Source organism: Dermochelys coriacea, chromosome 8, assembly GCF_009764565.3.
Source record: "Dermochelys coriacea isolate rDerCor1 chromosome 8, rDerCor1.pri.v4, whole genome shotgun sequence".
Classification (NCBI taxonomy): domain Eukaryota; kingdom Metazoa; phylum Chordata; order Testudines; family Dermochelyidae; genus Dermochelys; species Dermochelys coriacea.
The window spans coordinates 81363764-81378222 of record NC_050075.1 but is presented as its reverse complement, the minus strand read 5'-3'; the positions used below and the strand labels follow the sequence as shown (position 1 = coordinate 81378222).

The 14459-nt window shown below is 36.1% G+C and overlaps 1 protein-coding gene across 36 annotated transcripts in view; it reads left to right on the top strand.

Annotated features, from left to right (window-relative positions):
- Positions 1-13919, top strand: part of ADGRL2 (adhesion G protein-coupled receptor L2) — a 480081-nt gene extending 466162 nt beyond the window's left edge. For 8 of the 36 annotated variants that reach the window (XM_038412994.2, XM_038412998.2, XM_043490407.1 and 5 more), the window contains 6 exons: positions 108-276; positions 4502-4630; positions 5047-5143; positions 8226-8354; positions 9380-9397; positions 11811-13919. In XM_038412994.2, the coding sequence (XP_038268922.1) occupies positions 108-276; positions 4502-4630; positions 5047-5143; positions 8226-8354; positions 9380-9397; positions 11811-12565 (1297 nt within the window). In that variant the 3' untranslated portion in view covers positions 12566-13919. Of the gene's footprint in view, positions 1-107; positions 277-4501; positions 4631-5046; positions 5144-8225; positions 8355-8583; positions 8666-9379; positions 9432-11079; positions 11132-11810 lie in introns of all 36 variants that reach the window. The other 28 variants (XM_043490413.1, XM_043490414.1, XM_043490418.1 and 25 more) reach the window with 10 other exon arrangements.
- The last annotated feature ends 540 nt before the right edge of the window (positions 13920-14459 follow it).

The following is a 14459-nucleotide window of genomic DNA, read 5'->3' as shown; positions in this document are numbered from 1 at the left end:
GAATGTGAACCTAGTAAAAGTCAACTGCAGCAACTGAAATGTTAATATTGGAGTTGGCGGTATGCATTTTTATCAGCAGTGTTACTAAAATTAATTTTCTTTTACAGGTCCTGGGTCTTAGGTGCATTTGCTCTCCTGTGTCTTCTTGGCCTAACATGGTCATTTGGCCTGCTGTTTATCAATGAAGAGACTGTTGTGATGACATATCTCTTCACAGTATTTAACGCTTTCCAGGGAATGTTTATTTTCATCTTTCATTGTGCCCTTCAAAAGAAAGTAAGTTACTGAAAACAAACACACATGGTTTATACCTCTTCAGTAGCCTAATATTTTTAGAAAAGAAATAGCAATGAAGAAAAATGGGAGATAGAGTGTAATTTCAAGGGAAGGCCTGTCTTCTAGTGGTTAGATCAACAGCAGGGAACTGGGAGTCAGAAACCATTGGTACTGTTTGCAGCAAGTGCCTTGCTGTGTGCTCTTAGGCAAGTAATTTAACTACTCTGTGACTCATGCAGCTGTACACTGGGTATTAATAGTACCCTGCAGAGGTGTTGCAAGGCTTAGTTAATGTTTCTTAAAGTGGTCTGAGAATCTTGGATGAAAGTTACTATAGGTCACTTCCCACAGCTCCCATTGGCCGGGACTGGTGAAACACGGCCACTGGGAGCTGCGGACGGCCATGCAAATATAAACAAACTGGCAGCCTGGCAGCGGATTACCCTGTGGGGCCGCAGTTCGCCCACCACTAAGTTAAAGCATCAAACAGTGGCTGTTCAACTTTCCAGTCATTTACAATGTAAATAGGTTTGGCTACACTGCAAATGAAGGTGTGGTTGCAATGCAGGTAGGCATATCCATACTAGCTTAATCTAGCTAAAGTGGGTAACAGTGGCAGTGAAGATACAGTGGCACAGACTCTGGTGTGGGCCAGCAACCTGAGTATGTACCAGAGTCCCTGGACTGGGGGAGCTAGTCCTTGCTGAATGCTGCACAACCACTTCCTCACTACCAATCTTAGCCATGCCAGCTAAATTAAAGCTAGTGTGGGTATGCCTACTTGTGCTGCAGTCAGACCCTCATTTTCAGCTTAGATGTGTCTCTATCTGCAGGAGATCACTTCTGGGGTTGAAGGAGTACTGTACCCTCTATATCAGTGAAAGGTCCTTGTCTTCTCTCTTAAGAGGTGCGAAGTAGTGCCAGTGGGGATGAGTGAGGGTTGCAGTGTGGATAACTGTTCATTTCAAAGTCAACTGAGAACCCAAAATTAATGTAATGCTGAACACTAACAGATGGTAGAAACATGTGGTTATTAGTGGTAGGTAGTATGTGAGGTAGAAGGGAGTTTTCCAAAGTTGACAATTTTTGTATTTTAAAAAATGTTGACTGGCCCAAAAACTGTGGAGTGGGCTCACTTGTAAATTCATGTAAACTACTGACCCTGGGGCAAGAGTCCATGTGCCAGCCTACAGGTTTAAAGCTGAATATCCTTTTACCAATATCCTGAGCTGCCCCGTGTGTGTGGTTATTGTATATGCATTACTCTCGCAAAAAATGGCAACTTTACCAAAGAGCTTACAGTCTGCATCAGAGTCGTATAGCAAATGAGGGTAAAAAGGACATGTAATAAAGGGAGGGGAGAGGGGTAAAATGAAAAATTATAGTCATTATCTTCTCTTAAATGTAACCATTTTGAAATAATTTTAGCAAATTTACAATAGACATTTAGCCACTAGATATTTTATACAATTTACATTTTGGAACTTGTAATCATTAGCTCCTGTTACATGTTCCTCACGGGACTTAATTAACTCAATGCTTGTAAAGTGGTTTGAGACCCTTAGATGAAAAGGGTGCTAAGTGCAAAGTATCATTCTTGTGATTTAAATTGTGCATGCTCACCACTTACCTTTGTGTGTTTCTTAATTTGAGGTATACAACTTCTTCCATGCAAACTGTTGTAACATATTTTAGGAAGAGAGCCAGAATAAAAAGAGACAGGTTTCAGAGTGGTAGCTGTGTTAGTCTGTATCAGCAAAAACAACGAGGAGTACTTGTGACCCCTTAAATTTGTTAGTCTCTTACATGCCACAAGTACTCCTAGTTGTTTTTAATAGAAAGAGAGAAGTGTTTATCAAGTTGGCTATAGCACTCCTTACACATTCAGAAAGGGAAAACTATTGAGATGGGATTGAATATAGAAAAGGGAGGAAATGTAAACATAGTGAAGATGCAAATAATTTCTAGATTAGGATATCTTAAAATTTTGCCTTTTTAACCACTTACATAGGATTTGAAAACCAAAGACACATTGCTGTTTTATTTCCTACTGTCATGCATTGTTTCTATATTAAGTGGAGTCAGGTAATGTTAAAGTGCCAGTCACGTATGAAAAAACTTAATCTAGATCAAGAAGATTTATACCTGAAAGAATGCTAAGGCTACTATTTAAGGTTTAAAATTTTCAGTGCCTTTCACTGGATATCATCATCCTGTACCTGTCTGCATAGCTAATGTAGTCTTTTTATTCTGTTATTACTAGTTGGTCACTAAACTTAACAGTGATACAGAATTGTGGAAGAGAAAACTATTATGTTTCCAGTCCTGACAAGATGATAGTGCTGTTACTGCCATCAGTTTCAAACAGGCTATAATTTAGAAATAATGACAGTGGAATGTGCAGTACTGACAGATAATGTACATTCACAGCAATGTAGGCATTAGGCAAAACCGGCCCTGGAGGGTGGTATTTGGGTAAAATACAGCTTTGATTGCTATTGTCCCTGTTACAGTGTTTCAGAGCATTTAATATCCGTTAACGTTCAGAAGTACATTTTCCCGTGGTGTTATGTCATTTAATGATACAGAACTTTACATTTTCATGAACTTACTCCATTTTAATTATGTATCTGTGATAATATTTTTGTATGGTATAGATGGGTTCATTTAAAATACATACAGTGTCCCTTTCCTTTACAAATTTGTAAGTTGGTATCTCTGTATAAAATTTAAGCTTTGACTGAAACAATGATTTTTAAGTTGAGTAGTCAAATTTGCAGCCTGCTCATGCTTTTATAAAAGCATCATGGTAAAACTATGTACTCTCTGAATAAAATACTTGGGGGTTTTGAAAGCAAAGCCTGAGTTATGCGAAAAAAACGTCATTAATTTATAATGGGTTTTTAGTACTACATGTGAAAATTTTACCTTTTCTCACACAATCTCTCTCTCATTTTCATGTACAGTCACAGGCCAGGTAAACTTTTCAGAAGTGTCTAGGTGACTGTGGAGCCCAAGTTCCATTTTGAAAAGAAACTTTGGAAATTAGGAGTCTTAGCAGCCAGATGACTTTGGAAAAGTCCTGGTGGATAAAATTTTCAGAAGCATGTCTTTTACTATCCATGCAACGCTGCCAGGATATGTGCATGCTATAAGAATTACTTAGAACCAGTTGTCAGTAAACACATTTGAGGGAAAGAACTACTGGGTAAAATAGTTCTGATGACTTTAATATTAATAAACATCAATACATCTAATCATAAAACTGCACAATGAAGACGTTCATTTAGAAGCATTTATGACGTTCACTTATGATTAGGTAACTAATCATAGGCCAAATGTTGATATCATTACTTAGCTTTTATTAATCTTTATTCAGACAAAAATCTCATTTAAAACAATTGACGTTTCAGAGTTCAAACTTCCTGGGAGTTAGCAAACATACATAGCAACAAAGATTGTATTTCTTGTGCCTTGACAGTAATTCTATTGAGTTACCTGGTGGCATGGATTCTACAGTCCAAAACTTGGTACTGAGACATTATGGCAGAGTCTCCACTGACGTGGTTTGCATTCTGCACAGATTAGGGCAGTTTTATTGTAAATTTCACACACGACAGAAGCAGTGATAGCTATATTAATAAGCAGCTATGTTTGGATTGCATATAATAAACTTTTTATGAAAATTTGTTCATAGGCCTTACAATGTGTAGGGTCTGTTCTCCCTAAGTTGTAAGGTTCCCCTTCCATTTCTGGAAAGAGATTACTTTCATGGGTGTTACCCATATAATTGAAGAGCAATTACATTGCAATATCCAGCATATGATGGTGGGAAACTGGACTCAATATTTTTGCACTAAAAACTAAAGACTGGAAAGCCTGAAGAGGAAAATATACCAATGTAATTGTTTATCAAAGAATGTTTATTCCTACGCAAAATAGTCATTCCATTACTCACAAAACTGCAAAAACACAGATGTGCACTAACCTGGTTTACATATATTGATCTATGATAGGAGGTCTTTTTAAAAAACTATAAATACCTTGAATTACAAGCTCATCAAATGCATCGAAATGAGGAAAATTTTGAATTTGTGTGTCTGCCATAAAGGAATTTATTTAAAATTAATTAATAGATGATGGTTGGTCACATCCTTATCTCAAGAGACTTATTTATTGTGCATCTGTCCCCATTTTTTTAAATATCCCCATTGTACATCTACAGGTACGTAAGGAATATGGAAAGTGCTTCCGACATTCCTATTGCTGTGGTGGACTACCAACTGAGAGCCCCCACAATTCAGTGAAGGCGTCAACAACAAGAACTAGCGCTCGCTATTCCTCTGGCACTCAGGTAACAAGGACTTTGACAGCATCTTCTAATTAACCTTATTTACAAAAGCCTACTGAAACATGTTCCATTCATGTGCACTAATTGTCTTCTCATTATAAAGATCTAGGTGGCAAAACATGGTTTTGTTTTGTAGAATTGATTTCTTTTTAAACATTTCCTTTCAGTTTGTTCTTACGCAAACATCCTCTTTTTTTTTCTTTTCTTTTTTTTTTTAAGGGAACTGGCAAATATACCATCATATTTTATCTAATTGGAATTTAGTAGACTAGACTTTTCAAGGAGCCAATTTATTTTAGAAATTATTTAGTTTATAGAGAGAAGCAATGTAGATGCTTCACATGATGACAGATGAAAGGGGGAAAATCTGTTTGTGCCCTAAAATACAATGTTTATGTCTCACTGCTTTACGTTAACAGAGTCGTATAAGAAGGATGTGGAACGACACTGTGAGAAAACAATCTGAATCTTCCTTTATCTCAGGTGACATCAACAGCACTTCAACACTTAATCAAGGTCAGTCACTGGGAACATTTCAATTTTAGATGACTTAGATTTAATAGTATTTGACAGATAAGAGTTGAAACAAATTTGTGTTGGAAAAAAAAACTCTCAAACACATGTTCTCTAAAATTATAGTCTTCCACGAGCACATTTTAAAATCAATGTTCACTCAACTTGCCCATTCACTATAGAAGTTGACTTTCTCTATTCATGGGAAATGTGTGTTAATAAGTTTCTTCAATAATTTAGCTTAAAAGCAAGAACATAATTTTAAAACTTTACTAACCTTTATAGGTTAAATCTGAAACAGAAATACAAGTGCACTAACATTTTTAATGCATATTTGAGACTGATTTTTAGACTCAGAAATGTTCCCAGTGAAATCAAATTGACACCGTTTCTATGCAAAAGACATGTGTAAAGATTTTTTTCAGTAAAGTTTTTATCCTTTCTGTGACAGCATTGCATCTGCTATGTGTAATGGCCCCCAAAATACACAGCCACATAATCTAGATTGCAGGCTTCTGATGGCCACAAATTTATTAATCGTTTTAACTTGAATTGAAGATTATCCAGCATATCTAGTCCATACAGTATGTAACATTTGTGAAGGCCCCAAACACATGCTAATGCTCATGGCTATCCAAAAATGAGGAGAGTTCTAGCCACAATCACCACCACTCTTTTCTCCCCTCACCAAACTTTCTGCCAAGGAGCCACTAATGGACGTAGGGCTGTTCTGTATTAAAGCTGAATGCAACAGCTGTCACTATGCCCCTTTCCCCCATCTATGCCCTAGTTTTAACTTTTCTCAACTCTGCACCCACATTGTGAGAAAAGGGTATATGAACCTGATCTCGCTGTAACAGACTCCTGCTAAATTGGCAAAATTTAAAAAGACAGTAGCAAAACTACTAAATTTAGCAAATTTACCAAATTTAGCAACCCCGATAGATGCTGCTCAGTTCAGGTGAAAACTCTTAGGAACCATAACCAGCAAGCCCCTTTATCTTCAACCCACAAACTAAGCATTAGTCCTAACTACTGAACCTTGGAAATGAGGAAGGCAAAAAACAAACCACCAGCAACGTACTAGGATGCCGCTTAGGGTAAAATTACTTCCTGACCGTAAATACAACAGTAGGCTAAACTCAGTGAACTGCCATCCACCTGAATCTTTACATCTACTCTAGAATCTGGTGAACTAAAATTAACCAATTGCTGGCGGTAGAAGAGGAGTTTGCTGCTGCTGGGAAGAGGTATGCCCTGCAGAGGCCAACAGAAGCCAATCTGGGACCTCACCTCTTTGAAGCCCATCAGTCCCCAGACTTGCTCTGCCTGTGCCATGGCCTTCAGCTAATTCAAAGGCCAAGGTTAATGTGGTGTTGAGGCTTAACAGCCATACCACTAGGCAATAGGCACAAGGTCTTTTCAAGGGAAGAAACCATGACCAAATGAACCCCTTTCCCTTGCAGTAGCCTGCCAAGCTTTGTAAAGGGTTTTAGTTACAATATCACCATTAGAATGACACAAATCTAAACAAGATAATTTACTAATTAACTTGGGCTTTTGGGGTTTTGTAAATGAAGCTTTAGGATAAAATTGACAGAAAATATGGAAAGGTTACTTGCCTTATGGAGAAACTGGGGTTCTTCGAGATGTACCCCCCCGTGGGTGCTCCACTTCGAACACTACTCAAAGAAGAACTGTTGGTAACCTATACACTAATAAAAGTAAAACAAGCTAAAAGTAAAACATACGGGAGAAGATGTAATATATTGTAATATGGAAATGCACTGGAATTAGTATTTCTCATTGTGTCCAAATAGCAACTTTTACAAGTTAGGGTAAAAAGCAATCTAATTGTTAACTAAATTAAACTACTGTCAAATAAAATTAGCATAATCTGTCAATAAAAGAATTCTTTGAATTTCAGGAATTTCTGCTACTAGAATAAAATATTTCTAGTAGGATAACAGCATTAATATTTAAAATATACTGTCTTTGGCTATTGCCTGAATGAGAATCTAATAAATTTAAATATAGTATGAAAATGTGGATGGCTTTTTAGCTCTCTTTGGACATGTAATGTATTCAGATAAGATTAGTCCTGATGCAGTTGTGCAACTCAATACAACATAAGTTGAATTTTACCTTAATGAAATGTTTAAAATCATGTTTTCAATCCAAGGTTTTAGCATAATTTTTCTTCATTATTCTGACTAGTTTTCCTACTAATTTAAAAACCAGAAGTCACACAGCCAAATTATCTGGTTTTTAAACATTTAGTTTTTAACAAGTTATGCTGAAACTTTGACTAATAAATTATTTGAAATCTTGTGTAAATGGTGATGCATTAAAGTTGAAAATTTAGTAAAATATCTTGTTCATGTTATCATGTCATGTTTTATTTTATCTTGCTAAGTCAATTGTTAGAGAAATTTAGACATTTAAAAAATTATTTTTAAAGCCTGGCAGATATTGTTGCAGCATGAATCTCTCACAAAAGAACATATGAATGGTTTAATTTCTTAAAGCAAAACATTTTGCTTTCTCTTCAGCATGTGTGCTTTGGCATATACTAAGATAGGCTTGTTGCAGTTGTCATTCCTTGTATTTCTTTGAAGAAAGTTATTTCCTTCCCCCTCCCCTCTGCTTTTCAAAGGTTAGTAATAACCCAGATGTTTTCATAAGGGATTGTCCAACATCTCTAAATTAATAAAATTTTGACTTTTAAGGTCTGGACCACAGTGTTCAAGGTTCTTAATTAAGCTGTAGCATCTTCAAATAGAATATGGATCCCTATGCACTTAACGGCTATTCTTCTTTAATGTTATTTTTGTATAAATCAGTAAATGTCATTCTTAGCAGGTGTTTACTTTGGGGATTTGGACAGCACCTGTGAATTACTGAAATTTAACTAAGTTTTCTCTCTCCTCCTTCAAATTAGTAGTTCAAATACATTCAGAAATTTTCAAATGAATTACATTTGATAAGTTCTACATGACTCATGATGAATAAAAAAAATATGTTATAGAAACTGTCAGAATAAAATTAAAGAACTGATGTCTCTTTTTCTGTTTCTCTGCTTTAGGAATGACTGGCAATTACCTACTAACAAACCCTCTTCTTCGACCACACGGCACTAACAACCCCTATAACACATTGCTCGCTGAAACAGTTGTATGTAATGCCCCTTCAGCTCCCGTGTTTAACTCACCAGGTGTGCTTATACTTATTGAAAAAAAAAAACGCTTTTCTTTAGTCTGAGTCCTTTCTTTTTGCTAGCTAGAAACTCAAGTTGCAATGTCCTAGTCCTGCATTCTGAATTTCTGTCAGTTTAAGAAATACTTACAGTGTTGCCAATGCCAGGCTTGTAAAACTGCACTATATTATAGTAATGCCTTTGCCATAATAGTATTTACCAATAATTATCCATGTTTTTAACACAGGTGGCATAAATCTTAATATACTATTACAGGACTGACACCACATGGTCCGAGAGCCCATCTTCAAGATATATATCACTTAGAGGTATCATGTCTATGCAATATAAGCTTCAGTTGACTCTAAATCTTGCTGAGAAAAACCTGCGTATGGAGCTGATTAGATAATAAAGCAGTGCAAGGCATCTTGACACTCTTGGATACCCTGGTGTAGAAAATTGCTTCCAGCATCAAATATAAGCCAAACTATAGTATAGTGCAGCTTTATGTTAGTTGATTTCTTTAGGAGAATCTTGAGGTTATAATTAGAACAGTTTAGTTCTCTGGGAATAAGGGTGTCATCACTAACTTAACTTTTGTTGTGATATTATTCAAATGAAGAAAAGGAGTACTTGTGGCACCTTAGAGACTAACAAATTTATTAGAGCATAAGCTTTCGTGAGCTACAGCTCACTTCATCGCATGCTTATGCTCTAATAAATTTGTTAGTCTCTAAGGTGCCACAAGTACTCCTTTTCTTTTTGCGAATACAGACTAACACGGCTGCTACTCTGAAACCTGTGATTATTCAAATGCTTTTCTTAATTGCAGAGCAGTTCATAAATTAATATATATCTAGTAGTTACAGTTTTGATGAGTCAAATAATTACCTCTAGTGTAATTAAAACTCAGTGTTAAAACTTTGACGCTATGGAGAACGTAAAACCTGTTTCTGTTTTTTATTTCAAATTTCTTTTTTAATTGAACTGCAGTTTCTATTTTCATTCTCTTGTTATCTTACTTTCCTTATGCTTTCCTCTAGCAACCTACAGAGAGACAAGTATGGGAGTAAAACTTAACTTTGCCTATCAAATGTAAATTTTTTCAGCATGGTTTTTAATGGGCACAATTAAAACATAACTTTTGGTCATGAAGTAGACTCAGCGGGCAAGTGGTTCACAATTTGCAATTCAAATGTTTCCACATTCAAATAGTACTTCTGTCGTGCTTTTTGGAAAATAACACAAGGTCTGTAGCAAACCCTATTGGTAAATGAGGATATGCAATGCTGAAATAATTTGCTGTTTAAAACCAAAGCAATGTCAAGCAAAAATGCTTAATAATTTACTTACATTTCTACATTCCCACAGTAATCTTGCTACAGGCTATGGAAAGATTTCAAGTGAATTACCTGGTCATGGGCAACAAAACTTGCCTCTTCAAATCAGTCAAAGTATATTCTAGAATGCTTAACTCTGCAGTATATCACAGAACTCTCACTAGGGTTATCAAATATGTTTTGGTATCTGCTTAGCAGAGCACAGAGAACAAAATTATAAAAATAAATCACTTTCATTAGGGAAATGAATGCCAGCATGCAGTCCGTGTGTTGCCTCACTCTTATAAATGCCATATGTTCTGTGCAGCTAAGATCTTGAAACATATATGAAGTTACAAAGCTATGAAGTTGTTTAATCAAAGCTTAAAGAGGCCTTTCAAACAACCATCATCACTTTGTCTAATTCGGTACACATGGCAGGCTGGAATAACACAATACAAAATTACTTGCAAGTTTTTCAAAAGGAGAATTTAGCTCAAAATTAGTATTCTGCTACCAAAACAGTCTCATGACAAAAACATATCACTTTCATATTTAAAAAAATTTTAGAAGACACTTGCATTTTCTAGAGTACGCTGCAGCTTTAAGTGTGGAACAAAGGCAAAACAAGAAAGTCTGTAATCTTTTTCGATCAAAAGTTTTTTTCTCTATACTCCTCCAAGCCTTGCATATAATGCAGCAGCCTCACAGTGATCAGTTTCATTCCAATAACATCACTTCATTCTTTCTTTATTTCCAGTCATATTTGTAGTTAAAGTGACTTTCTAGGAATCCGCTAACAAACAATCTAACTTTCCATGGTACAGGCTTTTCAGTTTCTTTCAAAACTCTTGTTTTTCTTTGCCTGGGAAGCATTGTGATTTTGTAGTTTACATGTCTTTGTGTCTATAGAAAATACATTTCTTTAATGCAAAAAATTTGTCACCATAAAATTCCAATTTTTTTCCTTAAACTTCTTTTCATATCTCCAGCAGACTTACCCAGTCTGTCATTCCTCCAGCAGTTGAAAGATGTCAGCCGTGGCTGATTTCCTCCTCCCATTCCACAGTTAATATTTATTCTTTGGTTTAATTTCTGTGACCCATGGTTACAGAAATTCCTAACATTTCTGCATTTGAACTGCATGCCCATGGTGTCTGTGGGCCTAAGTCTTAATTGACTATACTGGTTCATTCAGTGCTGTCACTGTGACTGATGCAGACTGCAGGCAAACTTTGACCTTTAGAAGCCCGAGGCCATTGCTGGCAGACAGAATATTAGTGCAAAAATTACATTAAGTGGGAAAAAAGCTGTTATTGCTAGTAATCTAATTTGCTGAACCCTTGCTCTGACTAAGTTGCTGAGAAGCTTAGTAATTCTTCATCATGTTACAATAAATCATTTTACTTTCTTTTATATATCAGCTACTCTTAGGCCAGATAGCCTGAGCAGACAGACATGATGTGAGTTGTCAAAGTGAGTCATTCCACCTGCTGTCTATCATGTTGTTGGATGGTGCTTGTGGGCCCTGGTCCCTTTAGTGTGAAAGTTGGCTGTCCTTGTTTAACATAAATTCTTTGTATTTGTCCATTTTTCATTCTTTTCTTTACTTCATCTCCAGAAAAAAAAGGAACGGTTAGAACTGTTGTTAAAGTAGTTGCTTGCCAGTTATGTGAGTTTATGTTATACATTTACCTTCAGTTTTGTATGTGGCCTAATTCCTTTTTAATTTAGTGTCGTTTAGGACAAATTCTGTTAATTTTATTTTTCTAATCATGGTGTTGTACTTTAAAATGTAAATATTTACAAATGAATTGCTTTGCATTACATATGCAAGGGCATGGAGTGAACAGTTCCTTATGGAAGAGTCATAAAACTGGTACTAAATTATGAAATCCGAATCCCAGAGTTCCCCCTAAATTTCTAAATTAAAATCCAATTCCACCCCATGGGAAATCAGTATTATTTTTTAAATACATCTTTCCTATAAGGTGTGCAACTATTTACACTTGGGAATGTCCAATAACCTAACTTTTTTCAAGTCTTACTTCCAAGTACAACTTTGTCCTGAACTACATTAAAGAGTTTTATACAAAAAGAAGAAAAGTAAAAAGAGTGCCAGAGAGTAACCCAAACTGTCCCCTTTCTATTTCAGGACATTCACTGAACAATGCCAGGGATACAAGTGCCATGGATACTCTACCGCTAAATGGTAATTTCAACAACAGCTACTCATTGCACAATGGAGATTATAATGACAGTGTGCAAGTTGTAGACTGTGGACTAAGCCTGAATGATACTGCTTTTGAAAAAATGATCATTTCAGAATTAGTGCACAACAACCTGCGGGGCAGCAGCAAGAACCACAACCTGGAGCGCACACTCCCAGCCAAAGCTGTGATTGGCGGGAGCAGTAGCGAAGATGACGCAATTGTGGCGGATGCTTCATCTTTGATGCACAGTGACAACCCAGGATTGGAGCTTCACCATAAGGAGCTTGAGGCACCACTCATTCCCCAACGGACTCACTCGCTTCTGTACCAGCCACAGAAGAAAGTGAAGACTGAAGGAACTGACAGCTACGTCTCACAGCTGACAGCTGAGGCTGAAGACCACCTACAATCCCCCAACAGAGACTCTCTTTACACAAGCATGCCCAATCTTAGAGACTCTCCTTATCCAGAGAGCAGCCCTGATGTTGAAGAAGATCTCTCTCCCTCCAGGAGGAGTGAGAATGAAGACATTTACTACAAAAGCATGCCAAATCTTGGAGCTGGCCATCAGCTTCAGATGTACTATCAAATCAGCAGGGGCAATAGTGATGGCTATATAATTCCCATAAACAAAGAAGGATGTATCCCAGAAGGAGATGTTAGGGAAGGACAAATGCAACTAGTGACAAGCCTTTAATAGTGTAGCAAAGAAATACTAAAGGCCACATACAAGTATTAAAAAGACTTTATTGGCCCAACGCAGGCTCCTTCATATCTGCTCAAAGAGACTATTCTGTTCACCCTGTGGTTCTCCGGTGTAAAGGGAATGACTGGACCTTGCAGTTCTGTGAATTTTTATAAAACAAAAACTTTGTATATACACAGAGTATACTAATGAATTATTTGTTACAAAGAGAAGAGATATCAACAAGGTATTTTAAGATATCTTCTGCTGCTGAGTTTAACAAAATTGTGAAACAAACAAACAAAGATGAATACTTTCCAGCCATTTTACTGCAGCAGTTTGTGAACTATATTTGTAAATATGGCTGCACCCTCCCCCCCCCCCTCCTTTTTTGGGTAGGCCTGCATTGTATTATATACAAGACGTAGGCTCTAAAATCCTGTGGGACAAATTTACTGTACCTTATTATTCCTGACAAGACTTTCAAAAGCAGGAGAGAGAGATTCTGCATCAGTTTGCAGTTCACTGCAAATCTTTTCCATTAAGGCAAAGATTGAAAACATGTCTAACCACTAGCAATCAAGCCACAGGCCTTATTTCATATTTTTCCTCAACTGTACAATGAACTGTTCTTGTGAAAGATGGCTAAAAAAATTATATTTTGTTCTATTGCTAGGGTAAAAAAATACATTTGTGTCCAACTGAAATATAATTATTAAAAATAATTTTAAAGAGTTTGAAGAAAATATTGTGAAGAGCTCTTGGTTGCACATATGTTATAAGCTGTTTTTCTTACACTTTGTTCATAGTACTGTAGTATGTTTAAATTCCAAGTTCTACCTGTTTTCACTTATTTTTCACTGTAAACAGTGTTCTGCTTTGAGAAGTTAATTTTTATTCTTATGTTTGACTTTTTTTAATTGCCAAAAAAACCAAACAACCGATTTCCAAGGAGAAATTTCTCTTAGAAGCCAGTTATGCCATGCCTTGCACAAATTTGGTAAAATCTAGCCAAGATTGTAAATCAATTCCCTGTTCATTCTTTAACCAGGGTGGGATGGGGAGGGCTAATGGGGACACTGGACACTTCTTTCAAACTTTCTGGTGAACAAAAGGTGCCTGTCCTTTTAAAAATTAAAATAAAACAAATATTATTCCTCCATATTCCTTCTGCCTATATTTAGTAATTTATTTTATGATAAAGATCTAATGAAATGTAAATTGTTTCAGCAAAATTCTGCTTTTTTTCATCCCTTTCTGTAAAACTGTTAATGAGCCCATCACTAATAACCAATGTAAAGTTTAACACCTGTTTGACAGTAAATAAATGTGAATTTTTTCCAATATAGGTAAAATGTGAATTATGTATGAATTGTAATTGGCGTGAATTTTCCTTTGACCCAGCTGTGTTCTGCTTCAAACTGCTCCCTTACATTTCACTATTTAAATATAAAAGAATACAATAGGAGCTGCGTATATGTTTCTACTGAATAGAGGTCATCATTGCAACTTGGCATTCTAGTCACAATCACATATGCTTAAAGTCAGAGACATGAGCTCCATTAGGAAATTGTACTGTAATCTCAGACATTTACATTAGATTTTTTTTAAAATAGGATTCTGTTTATTTTACATTATTTTTAATTTCAGTACAATCACATTTTGGGCAACTGCTTATGTGTTTATAATTAAAGATGAAAATAATGCCTTGCCATGGAAAAAGTGTTTAATAAGCAGCATTTATGTAGCAATGTACAATCAAATAATCAAAGCACCCTTTTGAGATGGGTAAATAAATATTATCCACATTTTACCAGATGGGGAAATTGAGGCAGACAATTTCAAGCTGATGTCTTGACAAGGCAATACAGTAAGTCAATGGGAGAGCTCAGATTTAGAAATCTGG